The following is a 17,133-nucleotide window of genomic DNA, read 5'->3' on the forward strand; positions in this document are numbered from 1 at the left end:
CTTCCTAGTTGACCAAACTATCACAAGTGACCAAACTACTCCATGCTCCAAACTTTTCTGTTCTCCTTATACCAATAAATGTTTGATACAGTGGAAACTATACCAGAATATCACTCCGATTTAATATTGTATTATCCAGAGTTTCTGAGGAATATTGTGTGTTATCTAAGTATGAGGACTCTATAAAGCAAGTATGAGACCAGTTTGACAAATGTTGCAGTAGATTATAACTCTTGAGGGGCTTGTTGCTTGAAACTTGCCTCTTGGCTCTCCTTGATTGCAGTTAAATTGTAAAACAGTCTGCTAAGGTAGAGAACAACATAGCTGAGACTTTAAATCTGAACTGAGCAAAACTGTTGAGTACATCCTAGAGGAAACAAGCTTGTGAAGAGAGAGGTGCAAGGAGTTCTTTTCCATCACTGAGACTGCATTATACATTGTCCGTGACTTTAACTGTGTCTACCACAGTAGAAATGAAGGGCACCTTGACTAAATTAGGCAGCAGCTGATATGAAGAAAGATACAGGATGCCTCTCTTACTTTTGGGCTTAAAAAATATATATAATTTAAGTGGATAGTATAATTCACTGTACAGTAAGAGGAATTTTTGAAAATGCTTTAAGGCAGGCAAAATAATTAAATTAAACATTTAAATTTGCTGCTTAGAAGTGTAATTGAAATTGTACATGTTGAAACAATATCAGCATCACATCCAGATTTCAGATTGAGTTATTCTTTTTGCAATAGCATAATTTATTCGGAAATTTAAGCCACATTTTCTAGAGGAGTTTCTGTAAAATGCACTCCAAAAATTGATTATCTGTTTCTTTTTGAACTGACAGCAGTACAACCATATACATATTTTTTACCTGTGTACAAATGTATAATTCACAACACAACTGGGTTTTTTTTTTTGTTGTTGTTTGTTTGTTTGTTTTGCTTGATCTCATTTATTGCTGTTGTATTGTTGCTGCATTTCAAACATACTTCAACTAACCATCTTGCAGAGATACACATCCAGTGGCTTTTGGTACTGTGTAGCAGTTGTTTTTCTTCGTAAGGGCAAAGTACCTTTCCTCAGGTATATTATTCTATGGCTCTAAATATGCCTGACACTTAATGTTTTTCTGGCTCTTTTCAGTTTGCTTCTCCATTGGTATATCCCACTTCTTCACGTGACACACATATCATAAGATGCTATGAATCCTAAAAGTTTACGGAGTTCAAAAACTGATAGTATAAATTAATGAGTGAAAAGTTTATTGAAAGCAATTAAACCCACTTTTGACACACATGGACCTGTGTGTAATTCATTTATCTTGGATACCTCTGAACACTGTTATACATAGCTGTACATTCTTGAGTCCCCTTTTTAGCTGGCACATTCTTTCAAACCTTCACTGATAACAAGAAAACATAATTAAAAAACAAACAAACAACAAAACACAGCCAAGCAAAATGCACCTTGGAAACTGGCTGAAGCCAGGAAGCAGAGTTTTTGAAGTGATTTGTCCAGCAATTGTCTTTTAATACCAATGACTACCTGCTGGTTACTTATCTTGTACTTTTTCCACTTCCTGCACGACTTCCTTTGCATGTCCAGCTGAATTAAAGCAATGTATTCCTGGAGGAATAGTACCAGTAACCATGCCAATAAATACTATTTATAAATTATGAACAAAGGAATTCTTCTTACCTTATTGTCAAAATCCTGCGTCACTGGGAGATCTGGCTAATTAAGAGTCCTGAGTTTAGCCTCAGCAGTGACTGGTTTATTGATTTTCAGTTAGGAGTTCAAATAATGGGAGGAGGAGACAAACCCTAAACGTTTTGAGGAATGTGAAAGCACCACCAAATATGATGGTGAAGCAATAAAGAGAATTGGGATAATTCCTGCTGAGACTAGAAGTTGTGGAGAAAAATTTGGAAAGAAGGTTTCTGTCCACTGAACTGTAATAAAACTGAATAAACCTCTCCCAAAAAACACTGCCACCACCAACAAAAGCCCACAGTAGATTTTCAAAAGATGTTACTGAAAAAATAACTCTCACAAGTTAAAGAAACTGATAAAGGAGGACTTGGTACCAGACCAGACCTTTCTACAGAGAAATAGTGAAAATGACAACACTGTAGAAGCGATGAAAAAAGTCGCTGAAGTTTCGTGTCCTGGAAGATGGAAAGTGCTGAGGTCCTTCCTTTGACTGGAACTATCTGATTGTCAACACTGGCCTTGATCAGATACAGGGTGTATTAAATTTGCAGAGGACCTAAAGTTGGGAGAAACTGTTCAGTATGTTGGAGGAAGTATGCTGGTCAACAGGCTTAGAATTCAAAATGATCTAAATTTATTCTTGTCTACTTGTGCCATTGTTTTTTAGGGCAGGAACCTGATGTACCTTATGACTTGGGGTGAGAGTGCTGTACATCATGTGATTTTTCAATCTGTATTTAGAATCCATGATTTTTCCACATTCAGATGTTTCAACTGTGTCTGTTTGGTGACTGCTGGTAGAAAATGCTTACGGCCCATTGCACCCAACAACACATGATACATTCAGATACTTAATTTCTAAACCCTGTTTAGGGAATTAAAGTCTTCCACAGTCTTCCGTTATTTATGGAAAGGAAATCCTTGTCCATAGTCAACCTTGAACCAGAGGGGTTAAACTAACTCTTATGCATCGCACTTTCACTAAAGAAATCACAGAGTCATAGGATCATTGGACCATTAAGGTTGAAAAAGACCTCTGAGATCATCTAGTTCAACCATCAGCCCATCCCTACCATGCCCACTAACCACAGTCCTCAGTGCCACACCTACGCGGTTCTTGAACACCTCCAAGGATGGTGACTCCACTCAGTGATCTCTCTGGACAGCCTGTGCCAATACCTCAGCACTACTTCTGAGAAGAATTTTTCCCTAATATCCAACCTGAACCTCCCAGTGCAACTTGAGGCCATTCCCTCTCACCCTATCACTATTACCTGGGAGAAGAGGCTGACACTCTCCACACCATAACCTCCTTTCAGGGATTTGTAAAAATGATAAGCTGTGAATGTTTTATTTGTCCCATCACCTTTTCTGTCTTTGCAACACATTATTTTATTCATCTCTGTTAATAATTAATAATTATTATTAGTGCAAATGCTACCTCTGTCCCCATTTTTCTCTTTCCCATACAGAATACAGCCTTCAACCCTTCTAATCTAGAGGACACAAAGAGAAAGCAGTGGCTTTGGGACACGGAGTTGACACAGCCTGTGGCTGCCCTTTGTTGCTGGCTTGCAGTCTGTCTCAGCTGGATAAGAGAATGTTCTCTGGGGAGATCTGAGAGCAGACTTTCAGTATCCAAACAGGGGCTATAAAAAAGCAGGGGACAGACTCTTTATCAGGATCTGTTGTGACAGGACATAGGAAAATGGTTTCAAACTAAAAGGGGGGAGATTTAGACTAAATATAAAGAAGAAGTATATTAGAATAAGGTCTGATAAGGCACAGGTTGCCCAGATTGTTGGTGGATGCCCCATGCCTGGAGACACTCAAGGTCGGGCTGGATGGGGCTCTGAGCACCCTGATTGAGTTGTTGGTGTCCTTGTTCATTGCAGGGGTTTGGACTAGATGATCCTTAAGGGTCCCTTCCAACTCAAACGACTCTGTAATTCTATGATTCTGTTACACGATGCCACAGACTATTGGGTGGCTGAGGAAGTTGTCTCATTTCACGTAATCATTTTCTGGGAAAATATGTGAAAGAAAAAGTTAAGGACATGTACATCTATACATTTAGAGGTTTGAGCAATAAAAAGCCAAGGACATTAACCAGAGAGGCTTAGGTTTACTACAAGCTAAGAATGCCTTAATGTAAGCAAAGTGGTTGGCACCCTACCAAAATTACTGTCCACAAAAACACGTTCTTCTGTTCTCTGCTAGGGAGAAGTCCTGCAGAAGGAATGGCGGGCACTGGACGATGCAGCAGAACACACTTGGAAAAGGCCTAAAGAAGTTTGTTCCCAGCTCGTGGCTAGCCCGCTCCACGGGGCAGGGCGGCTAGGGACAGGGCAGAGCAGCGCCCGAGAGCCGCGGAGGGACGGCTTGCCGCGACGAAGGCTGCTTCACGCCGCCCTCCCCTCGGACAGCTGCCGTTGGTACCTCCGGACGGACCGCCGGTACCGCCGGCTGACCGCGCGCCCCGCCCCGCCCCGCCCCGCCGCGTTCCCCATGGGGAGAGCCCGCCCTGCCGCCCGCACCCCGCGGCCAGCCGCGGCGGCAGCGCGGCGCGGAGCGGAGCCGCCCGCGGAGGATGATGGCGCCGGCGACCGGCCCCGCGATGGCGGGTCCGCTGGCCCTGCTGGACCCCACAGGTGAGCCCCGGCCCCCGCGGCGCCAACTCGGGGATTCGGGGTTCTTGGGTTCGGGGCCCCGCGGCGAGCCTCGAGAGCAGCGGATCTTCGCTGCCGTGTTGGCTGGAGGGGATGGAGGAGCGAAGGCGTGTCCGCCCGCGTCCCTAGGAGATGGGTACCGGGGCGGGCGGCGGGGCTGCAGCCGTGTGCTGAGGTATTTACTATACTAACTGCCTTCTTTCTTTTCGGCGGACCGCTGTGGTTAACAAATCGCGGTGCTGGTGCGTTAGCATTCAGACGATATGGCTTTGCTCTGTCTGAAGAGAGGAGAAGGTGGGAGTGCTGAGGGGAAGGGGGGACCACAGCCGGCAGTGCGGTGCTGGGGGTATGCAGTCCTCGCTGTGCACACGGAGGTCCTCACTGCCAGCCGTGGCAGAGCCTAAACTTAGAATCGTAGAACTTCTCCTTACACGTGGAAGAAGAACCATCTCAGTGTTGAAAAGGTGACAGGAAGAAGTGCCATAACATAACTTGACAAATGTTTTCAGGTGAACACTGGAAATCTGCAGGCTGCCCTTGAACTAATGCTGAGATGCTCCTTCAATTATTTATTAGTGAAACAGTTGCTGCCAAAGCCGTGAGGTCATATCAGTACTGCATGGTAGCACTGTTGCCACACAACAGTGTCAAAGCACAGTGAGTTTGGGTGTTTTGTTTGTTTTTTTTTTAATGATAGACCTGTTTCTGTGTTTCTGAAGGAGTTGAATATATATCACACTGATGGATTATTCCTCACAAATTAAAGATACAGACCTGGTACACGCTGCTATCTTGTGGCTTAGAATGAGCGCTGCTGCATCTGCCTGAATTAGTTCAGCACTCTGGACAAGTCAAGCATTTATCAGGGAAGGGACAGCAACTGCCAATTGTAGTTGGCAGTTCTAGTTGTAGTTGTAGTTGGCAAATCTAATCTAGGTGTGAGTATCCCTTTTAAGCATCTCAGTCCATCACATTTAGCTTTAGGAAGCAACGTAGGATTCATTTGCTGGCAAAAGCATTTTGGAAAATAGGCAATGAAAGCCATAGCCAGGAGAGAGATTGCACTGATGTTAGCACTGCAGTAATTAAAAATTATTAATTTAGCTCCAAACTTCTTCCCTTAAATATTTGCTTGGCAGCACCAAAGCAGCGGATGCAGAATTTGCATTTACTGCTTTGATACTATACTTTTCTGTCTGTGGTGACTTTCTGCTTAAATGATCCTGTTATGTATGATCAATGCCACTCTGAAACACAAAATTGGAATTCATTCATTAGGTAATGAAGAGATACCTTTTCTTTCTGCTACCAAACTTTCCTCACTTATCTCTTTTCTCATATTAGGACACTCATACACGTTTGGCTGGAGCATTATTTCAAATAAGCATTTCCATTTAGATCACCCTAACTAGATCAAAGACGAATGTATGAAATTGCATGGTACCAATACCTAGCAAATGTGATTTTTGTCCCGGCAAATTGCTACATCCTGCAGTGTTTCTTTCCTTGCAAAAATTTTATAGACTTTATGATGTCTGGAGCTGGATTCTAAAAGGAATTGCAAAGTTAGTAAAAGAGAGTTGTCTCAGTCTAAATTTAGACTTTTTTGAGTTAAATTGCAGATCACACGCAAGTTTTCCAGAGTTGGGAGATACTGTTTCACTCTATTTTTCCCTTCCTTGGCCACTGCCCGCTTTCCATACCATGGACATGTTTCATCATAAATTCATTCATTCTCCTTTTAAACTCATACTTTTCTTCACTTAAATACAGAGCCTGCAGTTCATTAAAGGACCTAATGCTTTGCATTCTACCAGAAATCTAATCTATACCCTCCCCATAAAACCACTCATTTTCCATGATTGTCCAGCAAATTGAATTTATCCCCCTGGTCATTGTAAGCAGAGCATTGTAAATAATTTGGCTTTCTGCCACTGATGAACAAAGAAATTTTGCTGTATTTTGTTGCTATGTGACAAGCAAAGCTTGATCTTCAGTGAGCACTTCTTATTTCTGCTCCTGAGGATGAGATAATAACATGTGCACACTCTCTATTGACCAGCTCTCAAGCTACTGAGAATGTGATGAGAAGATTTCTTTCCATGCACTTGATTTTTGGCACGCTAAGATATGAATTTGGTGTGTTAAGCAAAGTGGAGCGAGGCTCAGAGTAAGAGATCAAAGAAGTTTAAGGGGATAACTGTCAAAATTGTTTTGAGAGTCACTTCAGTGTTAAAAACTTGTAAGCCTTCATTAACTGTTTCCTGCACCACAAAACAACCACAGGGGAGAAAAATCAACTTAGAAATACTGACAGCAACTTTTCCTGTGCTTGTAAATGGCTTTTTTTTTTTTTTTTTTTTTTTACATGGTCAGCCTTTGGTTCAGTGCTTACCACAGAATTGCTGGGGAAGAATCAGGCTGTCTCTGTGCTATGAACAGTGCCGTGCCCTTGGGAACGGTCTGGCATTGCTTTTTGGCTGCACAGACCCACGGGAAAGTAATAAAAGCAGATCCAAAAGCTGCATGGCAACTGGTACAAACAGCAGTAAATAAAGATTTGAAAAATCTTGGGAGACAGCATGACTGAAATAGCAGAAGGGGAATAATAGTAAGAACTATTTGCAGCCCTTTCCATCTGAAGATACTGTGCTGCTTTACAAATATTATTTAGTCCTCACAATAAGCTGGTGAGGTATATACATATCATTTATACACATTTTGATAAAGGCACCAAATGGTTTTTTGATGTGTCTAAGAAAACCCAGACTACCAGCAGTTTATTAGAAGTTACTATCTACCCACCTAGTTTTACAGTTCCTTAAAAACAAGAGATTTCATGTGCCAGTATCTGTAGAAGGGGCCTCTCTCCACACCTGTAAGTCACTTCTGCTAAGGGTGAAGTCTGTTGCTAGCTACAGGTAGTTGTGAGAGCTTCTAGTGTAGAATATAAAAAAGAAGGTAGGATTGGACATTTGCATCCGGTTTGAGATGTAGCTGGTAAAAAATAAAAGAATGTGAAGATTGAAGGGTATCACATGCATAAATTAATTATGCTTTGTGGCAGCTGTAAATATCAAAGTTAAAATATAGTACAGTCAGAAAAAAAAGACCTTATAAATAATGACATTCTTTTCTGCTTTATCTGACTAAGTCCAATTTGCTCCGGTTACAAATCAGAGCATGCCTTTTCCTAAGATATTTTCCAGCAAACTTAATCCGGGCTATCAAACTCATGTCTTTCTTTTTTGCATATAATTATTGATATCATAGATACAATATAATCAAAACTTCACAAGGCAGTTTGGACATATGCTTTACCTCCATGCAATCTGATTAGCTTTTGCCAGTACAGGTGTTACTTTGAAAATGCAGTAGCTTTGCTCTTTGGCATGTCTCATGAAAGCTGACATTCAGTGTTTTCAGTAACACTTGGCTGAGAATCATCTGATCCACTGACCTTCAGAAGGTTTGCATTCTTACATCCCTTTAGAGTACATCCACATAAAAACTGCAGTTTTGGAACAGTAGATATAAGCACACATACCCAAACCACCTTTAATCTAGCTGTCTTGACTATTGTAAAATCATGGAATCAAGGTAGCTCTGGTGGGAAAGTACCTTAGGAAGCTGCCAGTTCAATCTCCTAGTGAAGACAAGGTCAGTGGTGAGGTCAGACCAGGTTGCTCGGGGCTTTTTCTGGTTGGATTTTCAAAACTTCCAAGGATCTTGACAGTACAACCTCTCTGGGAGACCAGTTCCAGTGCTTCCCTGTCCTAATGTTAATTTATTTTTTTTCCTTATAACTCACCTGAAACACGTTTCAATTTATGTCCACTGACTTTTATCCTTCTGCTGTGTACCACTAGGAAAAGCCTGACCCTGTCCTCTTGATGACCACCTTGTAGGCATTGGAAGACTACTACTGGCATTGCCAAAAGCCATCTCTTCTGCAGACCAAACAAGCCTTGTTCTGTCAGGTTCTTCTTACAAAGTGAGTACTCCAGTCCCCTCTAGCTTCTCAGGGCACTCCTGCAGAACGTGTTGCAGCTCATTGATGTCTTTCCTGTCCTGGGGGTCTAAAATTGAATATAGTATTATGTGATCCAACAAATGCTGAACAAAGAGGCATAATTACCTATCTTATCTGCAGGTGATGCTCTTGTTAATGTAGCCTTCTGCTCACCTCTGCTTCCAAGGCACAGCACTGGCTGATGTTCAGTTCACTGTCTGCCAGGACCCCCAGGTGTTTTTCAGCAGAGCTGCTCCCCAGCCTAGCAGTCCTCAGTAAGTCCTCATTGCAAGGCATAGCTTGCTCTGAACTTTATCTCTGCCTGTTAGATTCTCTAAGTTTTCTGCTGGCCCTTGAATGGCAACCCTGCCCTCCATAGTATTGACTAGTCCTGTAGTTTGTTGTCATCTGCCAGCTTGAAGAGCATGCACTCTTACCACTTTCTCCAGGGCATTAATGAATACAGTAAAAGGGACAGGTCCCCCAGACAGACCCCTCTGGTCTGTATATGTGTTACTGACCTCCAGTATACACTATACATTAACCACTTTCTCTGAAGTCAATCATCCAGCCAGTTTTTTTAACACTTTCTTGTCTACTTAACCAGACCATGATGTCTCAACTTGGTTTTGAGAACACTGTAGGATGCTGTGTTAAAATCTTTGCCATATTTGGCATGAATAACATTCACTGTTCCGCAATGACAGACTTTTTGTTGTGGTAGGCAGTTGGGTTGGTCAGTTGTGACTGTTGCCAGTCTTCTTTTGCTTATGTGCCCAGAAATGTCTTCCAAAAGGACATGCTCCATAATATTTGGTTCCAGTCTCCTGGGAATGAAAATGAGGCTGATCAGGTCATAATTCAATGAATCACTGTTTTGGCCTTTTGAAGATAGGTAATGTATTTGCCTTTCTTCAGTTACTGAGAATTCCCTGGTGTCTGTGACTTTTCAAAGATGATAGAGAGCAGCAGGGATTAGTTCTCTTGGTATCCATAGATATAGTCCGTCTAGTGGACTTGAATGCGTGGATCTTTCTCAAGTAATCTCTAATTTACTCCTTATCTACTGCAGGTGGTAATTCTTCTCCTTGAATCTTATCTCTGAAAGGGAGACCTTGTTGGTGAACGCAGGCATCGAGTACCTCAGCTTTCTGAAGTAGCTCTTTCAATTATCTAGTAGCTCTGAAAAGGCAGAATAGTTATGAAACTTCATCATTTCTTCTGGTCTGATTTTCATAGTTGTGGAGGGTTAGGCTGGGATAAGAATTCCCAATAACAAATGTTGGTCTCACCTTCAACCATGCTGCAGTTTCCTTTTCCCATTGAACTGATTTGGTGTGCTTAAGAAGGATCATTCACTGGGAAAGCTTTGTCAGAGAGTGTTCTACAAAGGCAGCACCCTTGATGTAAGACCTTCTTTCATCCTCATTTTTTGCTGTGCATCACTGTAGTTCCCTTGCACATTACTCATCTGTATGCATCACTGTATTATTACGTGTATGATCTACATTTGAGATGGTCCTAATCTCTTTAAAAATATTGATACTTGAATGTAAATAATCACTGTCATGTACCCATAGCCTCCCCACACATAAGCAGAGGCTGAAGCAAAGGTACATATACGGTGATGGTGGGAAAACAAGTGTAAAGGTTCTGGAGTAAGCCTGCCTTCCAGCCCTTCTATTCCTCTGCAGTGTTTCGGATGCTGCTGTCTGTGTAGTGACAGCGGGGTTTGCTGTATGATGGTGTGGTAAGTAACATTGATCAACTTTTTAAAGTTTTTCTGAGTCTGAATTCGTATTTCTCTAAACATGTGTAGACAGAGCTGCTTAATTCCCAACTATTTTCCTTCTCTTTCTTTTATCTATGACCATTGTTTTATGGTAAATTTAGAAGTGTACATTTATTTTATTTTTCTAAGTCCTTTTATATTTGTTTCCCTGCGTGTATTGTGTTTAGTTAGAAGGAATGAGAAGAACTATGTCTTGTCAAATAAGGAGGCCAGGTTCAAACCAGGTCCTGAATGCATTGGTCAGATTAAAGGCTGTCTGTTTGAGTGAGTGTGGGAAGAATCACATTTCAGTCTTCTACTGAAGAAGAATAGAGCCTTGCTCTGGTGCCCTGAAGGAACCCATCATCACTACCAGCACAGTTCTCTGACTTATAACTTGATTTCTATTCTAGGGATAAGGAAGATTACTGAAGTCTTTCACACTAGCAGAGAATTCATCTCTGACAAAGAGTTCCTGACTGACTGCTCAGGAGATGTGAAGAGGGTTGAATGGACTTGGAGAAGCCAGCCTCTTTTCCACATATACTTTTCTGTAGGTTAGAAAATGACTCATTGGACAGATATGTGAAACTTTATAAAAATGGAGGAAAAAAAAAACAGGAAATCCTATGGGTTTTCTGCTGAAAAACATTTCTGCTGTGTAAATGGAATAGTCGACAGAAATTCCCTGTTATGGTAGTTGGGCTGGTTCGTGCAACAACTGTGCTACTGAAGTGGTAGCTTCCAGTGCATGCTTGGACAAGGCTTCATGAAGACTCAGCAGTCTCCAGATATATACATAATAAAGATACTTATTTTTTTACTTCTTTTTTCAACACAAACAACTTTTCTAGCTTTTCAGAAAGATGATCAGCATAGCCAAGCATTGAATTCGAAATCTATTGGGCCACACTATATTTTATGTGTCTCTTATTGTAGACTGTACAGATACACAGTAGGTTGGACAGATGACTACAACAGTAATGTAAATATGAGTTACAACAAGCAACTAGTTTGGATATTGTCTGGGAATCTGAAACTAAGTACCCTAATCCATATGCTGAAGGAGGACTTTTTTTTTCTTTTCTTCTTTACTTCCCTTTTTTCTGAGTCTTGAGGTTAACCAGTATACTTTCATTTGGTGTGTAACGTTCTGCATTTCCATCCCATACTTAACACTCCTGGAGCTGCATGCCTGAGAACTGTATCCATTGAGATGGAACAGAGAACAGATTGCTACCTTAGTAATGTCAGAAAAACTTAAAACTGTGAGCTGTAAGAGCTCAAAGGGCTTGACCTAATTGCAGCTTTCATTATCTGAAGGGATCCTATAAACAGGAGGAGAGTCAACTCTTTGAAAGGGTTGATAACTGCAGGACAAGGGGAAATGGTTTTAAGTTGAGGGAGGGAAGATTTAGGTTGGATGTCAGGGGGAAGTTCTTTACAGAGAGAGTGGTGAGGTGCTGGAACAGGCTGCCCAGAGAGGTTGTGGATGCTTCCTCCCTAGAGGTGTTCAGGGCCAGATTGGATGGGGCCCTGGGCAGCCTGGTCTAGTATTAAATGTGGAGGTTGGTGGTCTTGCATGTGGCAGGGGGGTTGGAGATTCATGATCCTTGAGGTCCCTTCCAACCCTGGCCATTCTGTGATTCTGTGAAGTCTAGAAGTCAAGTAAGAATAAATCACTTCAATATATTAAAAAATCTGGTAGATGTATTGAATCAATCACTTTACTTTGTGGGAAAGGTAGCTGACTTGTGGAGTTACACATGTGAAGTCTGCTTTTCAGTTCTGAGCTGACTTTGATGAAACAGAACTGGCTTTATTTAAACTCATACACCTAGTGAAGAATGGATTGATAATGAAGAATTTCCATGTCCTCTCAATGAACGCACTTAATTGAGCAGCTATTACTAGAAAAGGTAATCCCATATGTCATTAGTTGATTAACTGCACCACAGATATGCTTCAGAGGTATCGTTTGTTTTGCTCGCCTTAGTATTAATATGAACACAACATTCTTTTTTTTTCTTTTTTTTTTTTTTGTGATAGTATGTAGAGCATATGCTAATCTTGTTTAAAATATAAATTTGTATATTCTGCCAAGATAGACTAAAATTGGAACTTCACAAAGGTAAGCATTGTTCAAGGCTTGCAGGATTTGACTTATGGATGTGAACAACAACTTAATTATTACAGAAAATAAGGCATAATTATCATCACCTGACATTCAGTTCAGCTTAATAAAAGCTCATCTTGTACATGTGCCTAATGTGTGCGCATTAAGCTGTGTAGAGTTCCAGCTAACTGTATTTCTTCAGTCTCTCTGTTGTCTGCCAGCAGTTTGCATTAGTGGGAGAACAGCAGTGGGTTAACAACAGAAGAGTTTAACAAATGGAAATGGTTGATTGTTTTGTATTTGTTCCGCAATTTTTGCAATTCAAAACTCTTTTCTTCCCCCTCCCCCACTCCACTTTCTACAGGGCAATTTGCAAAAAGGAAGAAGACTTCACTTTGGTTCACAGTCTCTCTACTGGTGGTGTCCATTTTCATACTGACCATAGGTCTGGCAGCTACAACAAGAACAGAAAATGTTACTGTGGGAGGCTACTACCCAGGCATCATTGTGAGTAAAGAAACCTACTAGATAACTATATCAGCTGGATACAGGAAACTCTAACTCATAAAAAGAAAACAAAGGAAATAATTTGTATTGCATTTCACAGAAAGAAGATGCTTATTTGTTTTGATCTAGTTCTAGTGTGTGATTATGCAGGGGAGTAAACACTGAATTGCCCTGAAGGGGAGGCTTTCAGGGGACACAGAGGGACCAAGTTTGCACCACACAGCAGTATGCTGAACTCCTTGGCCTGTGCTGAAGGCAGTGCCTGACTTCCCAATAATTTGTTACAAATGTGGGCATACAAGGGACTACATGACAGGCATTTTTACTACCCTGATGGTGCAAAGAGTCACTCTGTTCTTCTGCCTACACGCCAAGAATTCTGCTAGGTCTAGTGGAGGGAAAATGCTATTGATGGGCATATGGAAGCTTCTCCCTAGAGTCTACCAATGTTCTACATCTTCTTGTACAGTCTTGGGGTGTCCTCATGAACAAGTTCTCCTTCCAGATCCTTTGTTTTGTTTTTACTTTTGGAGCAGGGCGCTTAAACATATACCTGCACTGGAGATGAGGCTTATGCTGCATCTGTTTAACTCTGTAGTGCTCCTGTGTCTTCTGGGGAGGCCTTGCTGGTTCAACCCCTATGGCTTTTTCTAATCTCAGAAGTGATTGGTCATATCTAAAAGAGTGGAAAACTTTGGGAGATGAATAGTTTTTTTAGGTGAATGAACTGAATTTTAGAAAAAAAGAAAAACAAGGGCAGCAAAGTCTCTATGCCTGATTTGCTCTCCCCTAGACAGCAAGAGGAGGTAAAGCATGCAAAGAAAAAAAAGAAAAGAGGTAGGTACCAAAGAGGTACCGAATGAGGGGTGAGGGGTCTGGAGCACAGGCCTTGTGAGAAGTGGCTGAAGGAGCTGGGATTGTTCAATTTGGAGAGGAGGAGGCTCAGGGGTGACCTTACTGCTCTCTGTAACTACTGAACAGGGGCTGCAGTGAGCTTGGGGTCAGCCTCCTCTCATGTAACCAGTGATAAGATGAGGAGGAATGGACTCAAGTTGCACCATGGGAGATTCATGTTGGATGTTAGGAAATATTACTTTCCTGAAAGAGTTGTTAGGTGTTGGAATAGGCTGCCCAGGGAGGTGGTGGAGTCACCGTCCCTGAAGGCGTTCAAGGAATGTTTAGACATTGTTTTCAGGGATGTGCTCTAGTGAGAACTATTGGTGATAGGTGGATGGTTGGACCAGATGACCTTGTAGGTCTTTTCTAACCTTGGTGATTCTATGATTCTGTGGATGTGTTGCAAGGTTCTTGTTCTCTGTGAAATGAAATTCCCAGAGAAGAGGGCATTTCATCTTTTAATACTGTGCATACATTTTGCATTGCCATTAATAACTTATGAGTTAGAACTGTTCCTCCTAAGCAAGTCCTCTTACATCTTAGTGTAATGTTGAGAATAGGTCTTTCAGAAAGATAATTTTGGGATAATGATCTGTAAGGAGTGGTGTTTTAAAAATAGTACAAGAAGTAGTTCCAATAATAAGACCTTAGAAGAATGACTCTTCCTTTCATTAAACTGAAATAAATATATTAATAGTGATAAAAATCTTCTGTAAATTGAATTAAAGTATTTTAGAAGGTCACATTTTCTGCATTTGTTCCCTTGAAAGGAATTTCTTTGGAAAGCTATGTAGAGTCAGTGTAAGAAGCCATAAACTCATGTGCTCAGAAATTTTTTTTTCAGCATTTAGTTTCTTTTAGAAAGAAAACAATGTCTGCTCACCCATAAAAATAAAATAATATACTAATTTTTAAATGTTAGCCATTAATATTCAAAATAGCTAGGATATATCGGAATGTTTTGAAAACAAAGTCTTTGTTATTACATTTTCCCTTCAGAAAATTGTTGGTTTTCCTAAAATCTGGAATTCTTTTTGTGCACATGCTGTCTTACTGAACAAACTGAGAAAGAGTGGTGGTTAATTGGTATAAATATTTTGCAACCCTTGTACAATATCTGGCCAAGTCAGAGGAGCTCTGCTGTCCCTTCCCTGTTTTTTGAGATTGCTGACTCCAGTGCAGCACTGACAGATGGCTATGGAAGACCTTTCAGAGCTCAATAACCCTCAAAAGGTGCTCCTCTTCTCCACGGGCAGTAGAAGGAGCTTAGAAAACTGGCATAGCACTGATCCCAAACTTCTAAATAGCTAGAGCTTGGTAAGTGAATTCCACGTTACCTATTTAATTGTTGGGCTCAGAGAAGTTTAGGAGATCAGACAGTGCCAATTTCAATTAAAAATAACATCTAGTTCTCATAGAATTTAACAGTAAGAAACTAACTTTCAGGCTGGAAGTTGGAGCTTCTTCAACCTTGCTTCCTTATAAATACTGTTTATACTTAAATACTTCTTACCACTTATGTGTGACTATTACTTGTATTTTTTTAATAATCTTTTTTATAATCTTTCAACCAGGAGATTGCAGAGTCCAAATATTTCTGTCATCATATTACTCTAATTTCCAGAGTTCCCAACCCAAGCAGCTTATTATCTTAACAGACAGGAAAAGCAGCAAATATAACACTAAACCAATCTCAGTAATTCTGTGGTCTTATGGTATGATCTCTATCTGTGGTTCTACACCTTCTGATTAAACTGCTATTGTTCATTATTTACTGTTTTTTTGGTGTTTTTTTTTTTTTCTGCATGTGGATAATATTGCTCCACTGTGTCCACTCTATAAGCCTTAAATGGGACTGCATGGGTTTCTCTTCTTCTGATGAAAAATTGGTGTTGGAACCAGCTGTCATTTTGATGTAGTTGTGTTAATTTACGAAGTTGCTGTCCCCTGAACGCCGTGTCCTTGCTCACAGTTCCAAGTCTCTCTCTTATTCAGCAGTCAGCTCAGACACGCTTCCACACTCTTTTAGTCTCTGCTTTTCACACTTGTGCCTCCCTTTCACATAAATCTTCCCAAAACACTCAATAGCAAATCCCTTTTCCTACATTTGCCTTTTGAGGAAGAATCATGGGTTCCTGGTGTGATATTAAAGTGCTTACAGGAGATTTGCTTTCTGATGTGAGCAGTTGTGCATAAGAGCAAGGAGTTCATGGGCCTCACTCAAGCCCTTGGCTGGGATGCTTAGTCCTTAAAAACTTAATTGGGCTTGGAAAAGAGACTTTGAAGTTAGCACCAGGAAGGGGGTTAGACTCCTTAACAGAAAAGTGATGCTCCATCCATGGAGTGATTGTTTGTGAGCTAAGGGTATGGTTGAGAGCTTCTCCAAGCAGAGTAGAGCCATCTGTAGCAAAGAGTGGAGCCAGAAATGTGAAAGTGATGAGGTTGAGACTAAGGTGGTGGCGAAGAATCATAGTCAGGCAAAGCAAGAAGAGAGAAGCAGGAGAAAGCCCAATGGCACTAGCACTGCTGTGGCTGTTTCTAAACCTCTGGCCAGCTAGGTCTTGCCTGTGGGGCACACTTTTATTCAAATGAACATGAGCCAGATGGGAAGGAATCCTGATGCCAGAAAGCTGGAATGAAAGGCTGGTTTCCCCGTAGTCACTTTACCTCGTGTTGGACAAGAATGCAAGCAGTTTCCATCTCTCCAAACTTTCGCAGGCCCCTAATAGGGAGCGGCATTTTCCTGCCGCCCTGTTTCTAAAGCAGCACTGACAAGAACAAATGCTGCTTTACTCTACCTTCCTTTCCTCCTCTCTCCCGTTATGGTTGTGACTGGTCCTTGTCTTTTTGGCATTTTAGCAGGGACTTTTTCTGTGTGATAGTGTTTAGTCATTAAAACCAAACAAACCCAATGTAGGGTTATGAATTTAGGTCACTTGCGTGGCAGTAAAGCACCTGTTTTTTGAGGAAAACTCCTGTTAACTTAAGCTGTACATTTTTCCAAGACAATGATGTGTGGGCTAAATGTCAGTGTTCTTTCCTCCCACATCACTTAATTTTTGCTTTACAATTTGTAAAACAATATGTGATAATGGTGACAATAGGCAGGTTATAAAAGCATATATTTTCACAGACTTTCCTTTATTAGATTACAAGTTTTAATCTGAAATATTGAAGATTTGGATTTCTGGTCATTCCGTGTTGCATTATATGATTATCCAGTGATAATATTTACCTTTTCCCCTCACCCATCCCACATAGTGGTATGATTAACCTGCTCAGATTTCACTGTTGTGGTTTAGTATGTTGACCAAATAATCTGACCTCGTATGTTTCTGTTGGTTTTGTTCTTTACCTTAGCTTGGCTTTGGATCTTTCCTAGGGATTGTTGGCATCCACCTGGTAGAGAACAGAAGACAAATGGTAAGCAATATCACTTTTTGTTCTAAT

The 17,133-nt window shown here is 41.0% G+C and overlaps 1 protein-coding gene across 7 annotated transcripts in view; it reads left to right on the forward strand.

Annotated features, from left to right (window-relative positions):
• The first annotated feature begins 4,294 nt into the window (after positions 1 to 4,294).
• TMEM255B (transmembrane protein 255B) overlaps positions 4,295 to 17,133 on the forward strand; it is a 67,487-nt gene continuing 54,648 nt past the window's right edge. For 5 of the 7 annotated variants that reach the window (XR_006178235.1, XR_006178236.1, XM_042868075.1 and 2 more), the window contains exons 1-3: positions 4,295 to 4,362; positions 12,644 to 12,786; positions 17,044 to 17,106. Coding sequence is in view for 5 of the 7 variants with exons in the window: in XM_042868075.1 (XP_042724009.1) it covers positions 4,302 to 4,362; positions 12,644 to 12,786; positions 17,044 to 17,106 (267 nt within the window). In the remaining 2 variants the exon portion in view is untranslated. Of the gene's footprint in view, positions 4,363 to 10,291; positions 10,721 to 12,643; positions 12,787 to 17,043; positions 17,107 to 17,133 lie in introns of those variants that run through there. The other 2 variants (XM_042868077.1, XM_042868076.1) reach the window with 2 other exon arrangements.

The sequence above is a fragment of the Lagopus leucura genome, unplaced genomic scaffold (genome assembly GCF_019238085.1).
Source record: "Lagopus leucura isolate 7727_CA_CO unplaced genomic scaffold, USGS_WTPT01 Super-Scaffold_100001, whole genome shotgun sequence".
NCBI classification, from domain to species: Eukaryota; Metazoa; Chordata; class Aves; order Galliformes; family Phasianidae; genus Lagopus; species Lagopus leucura.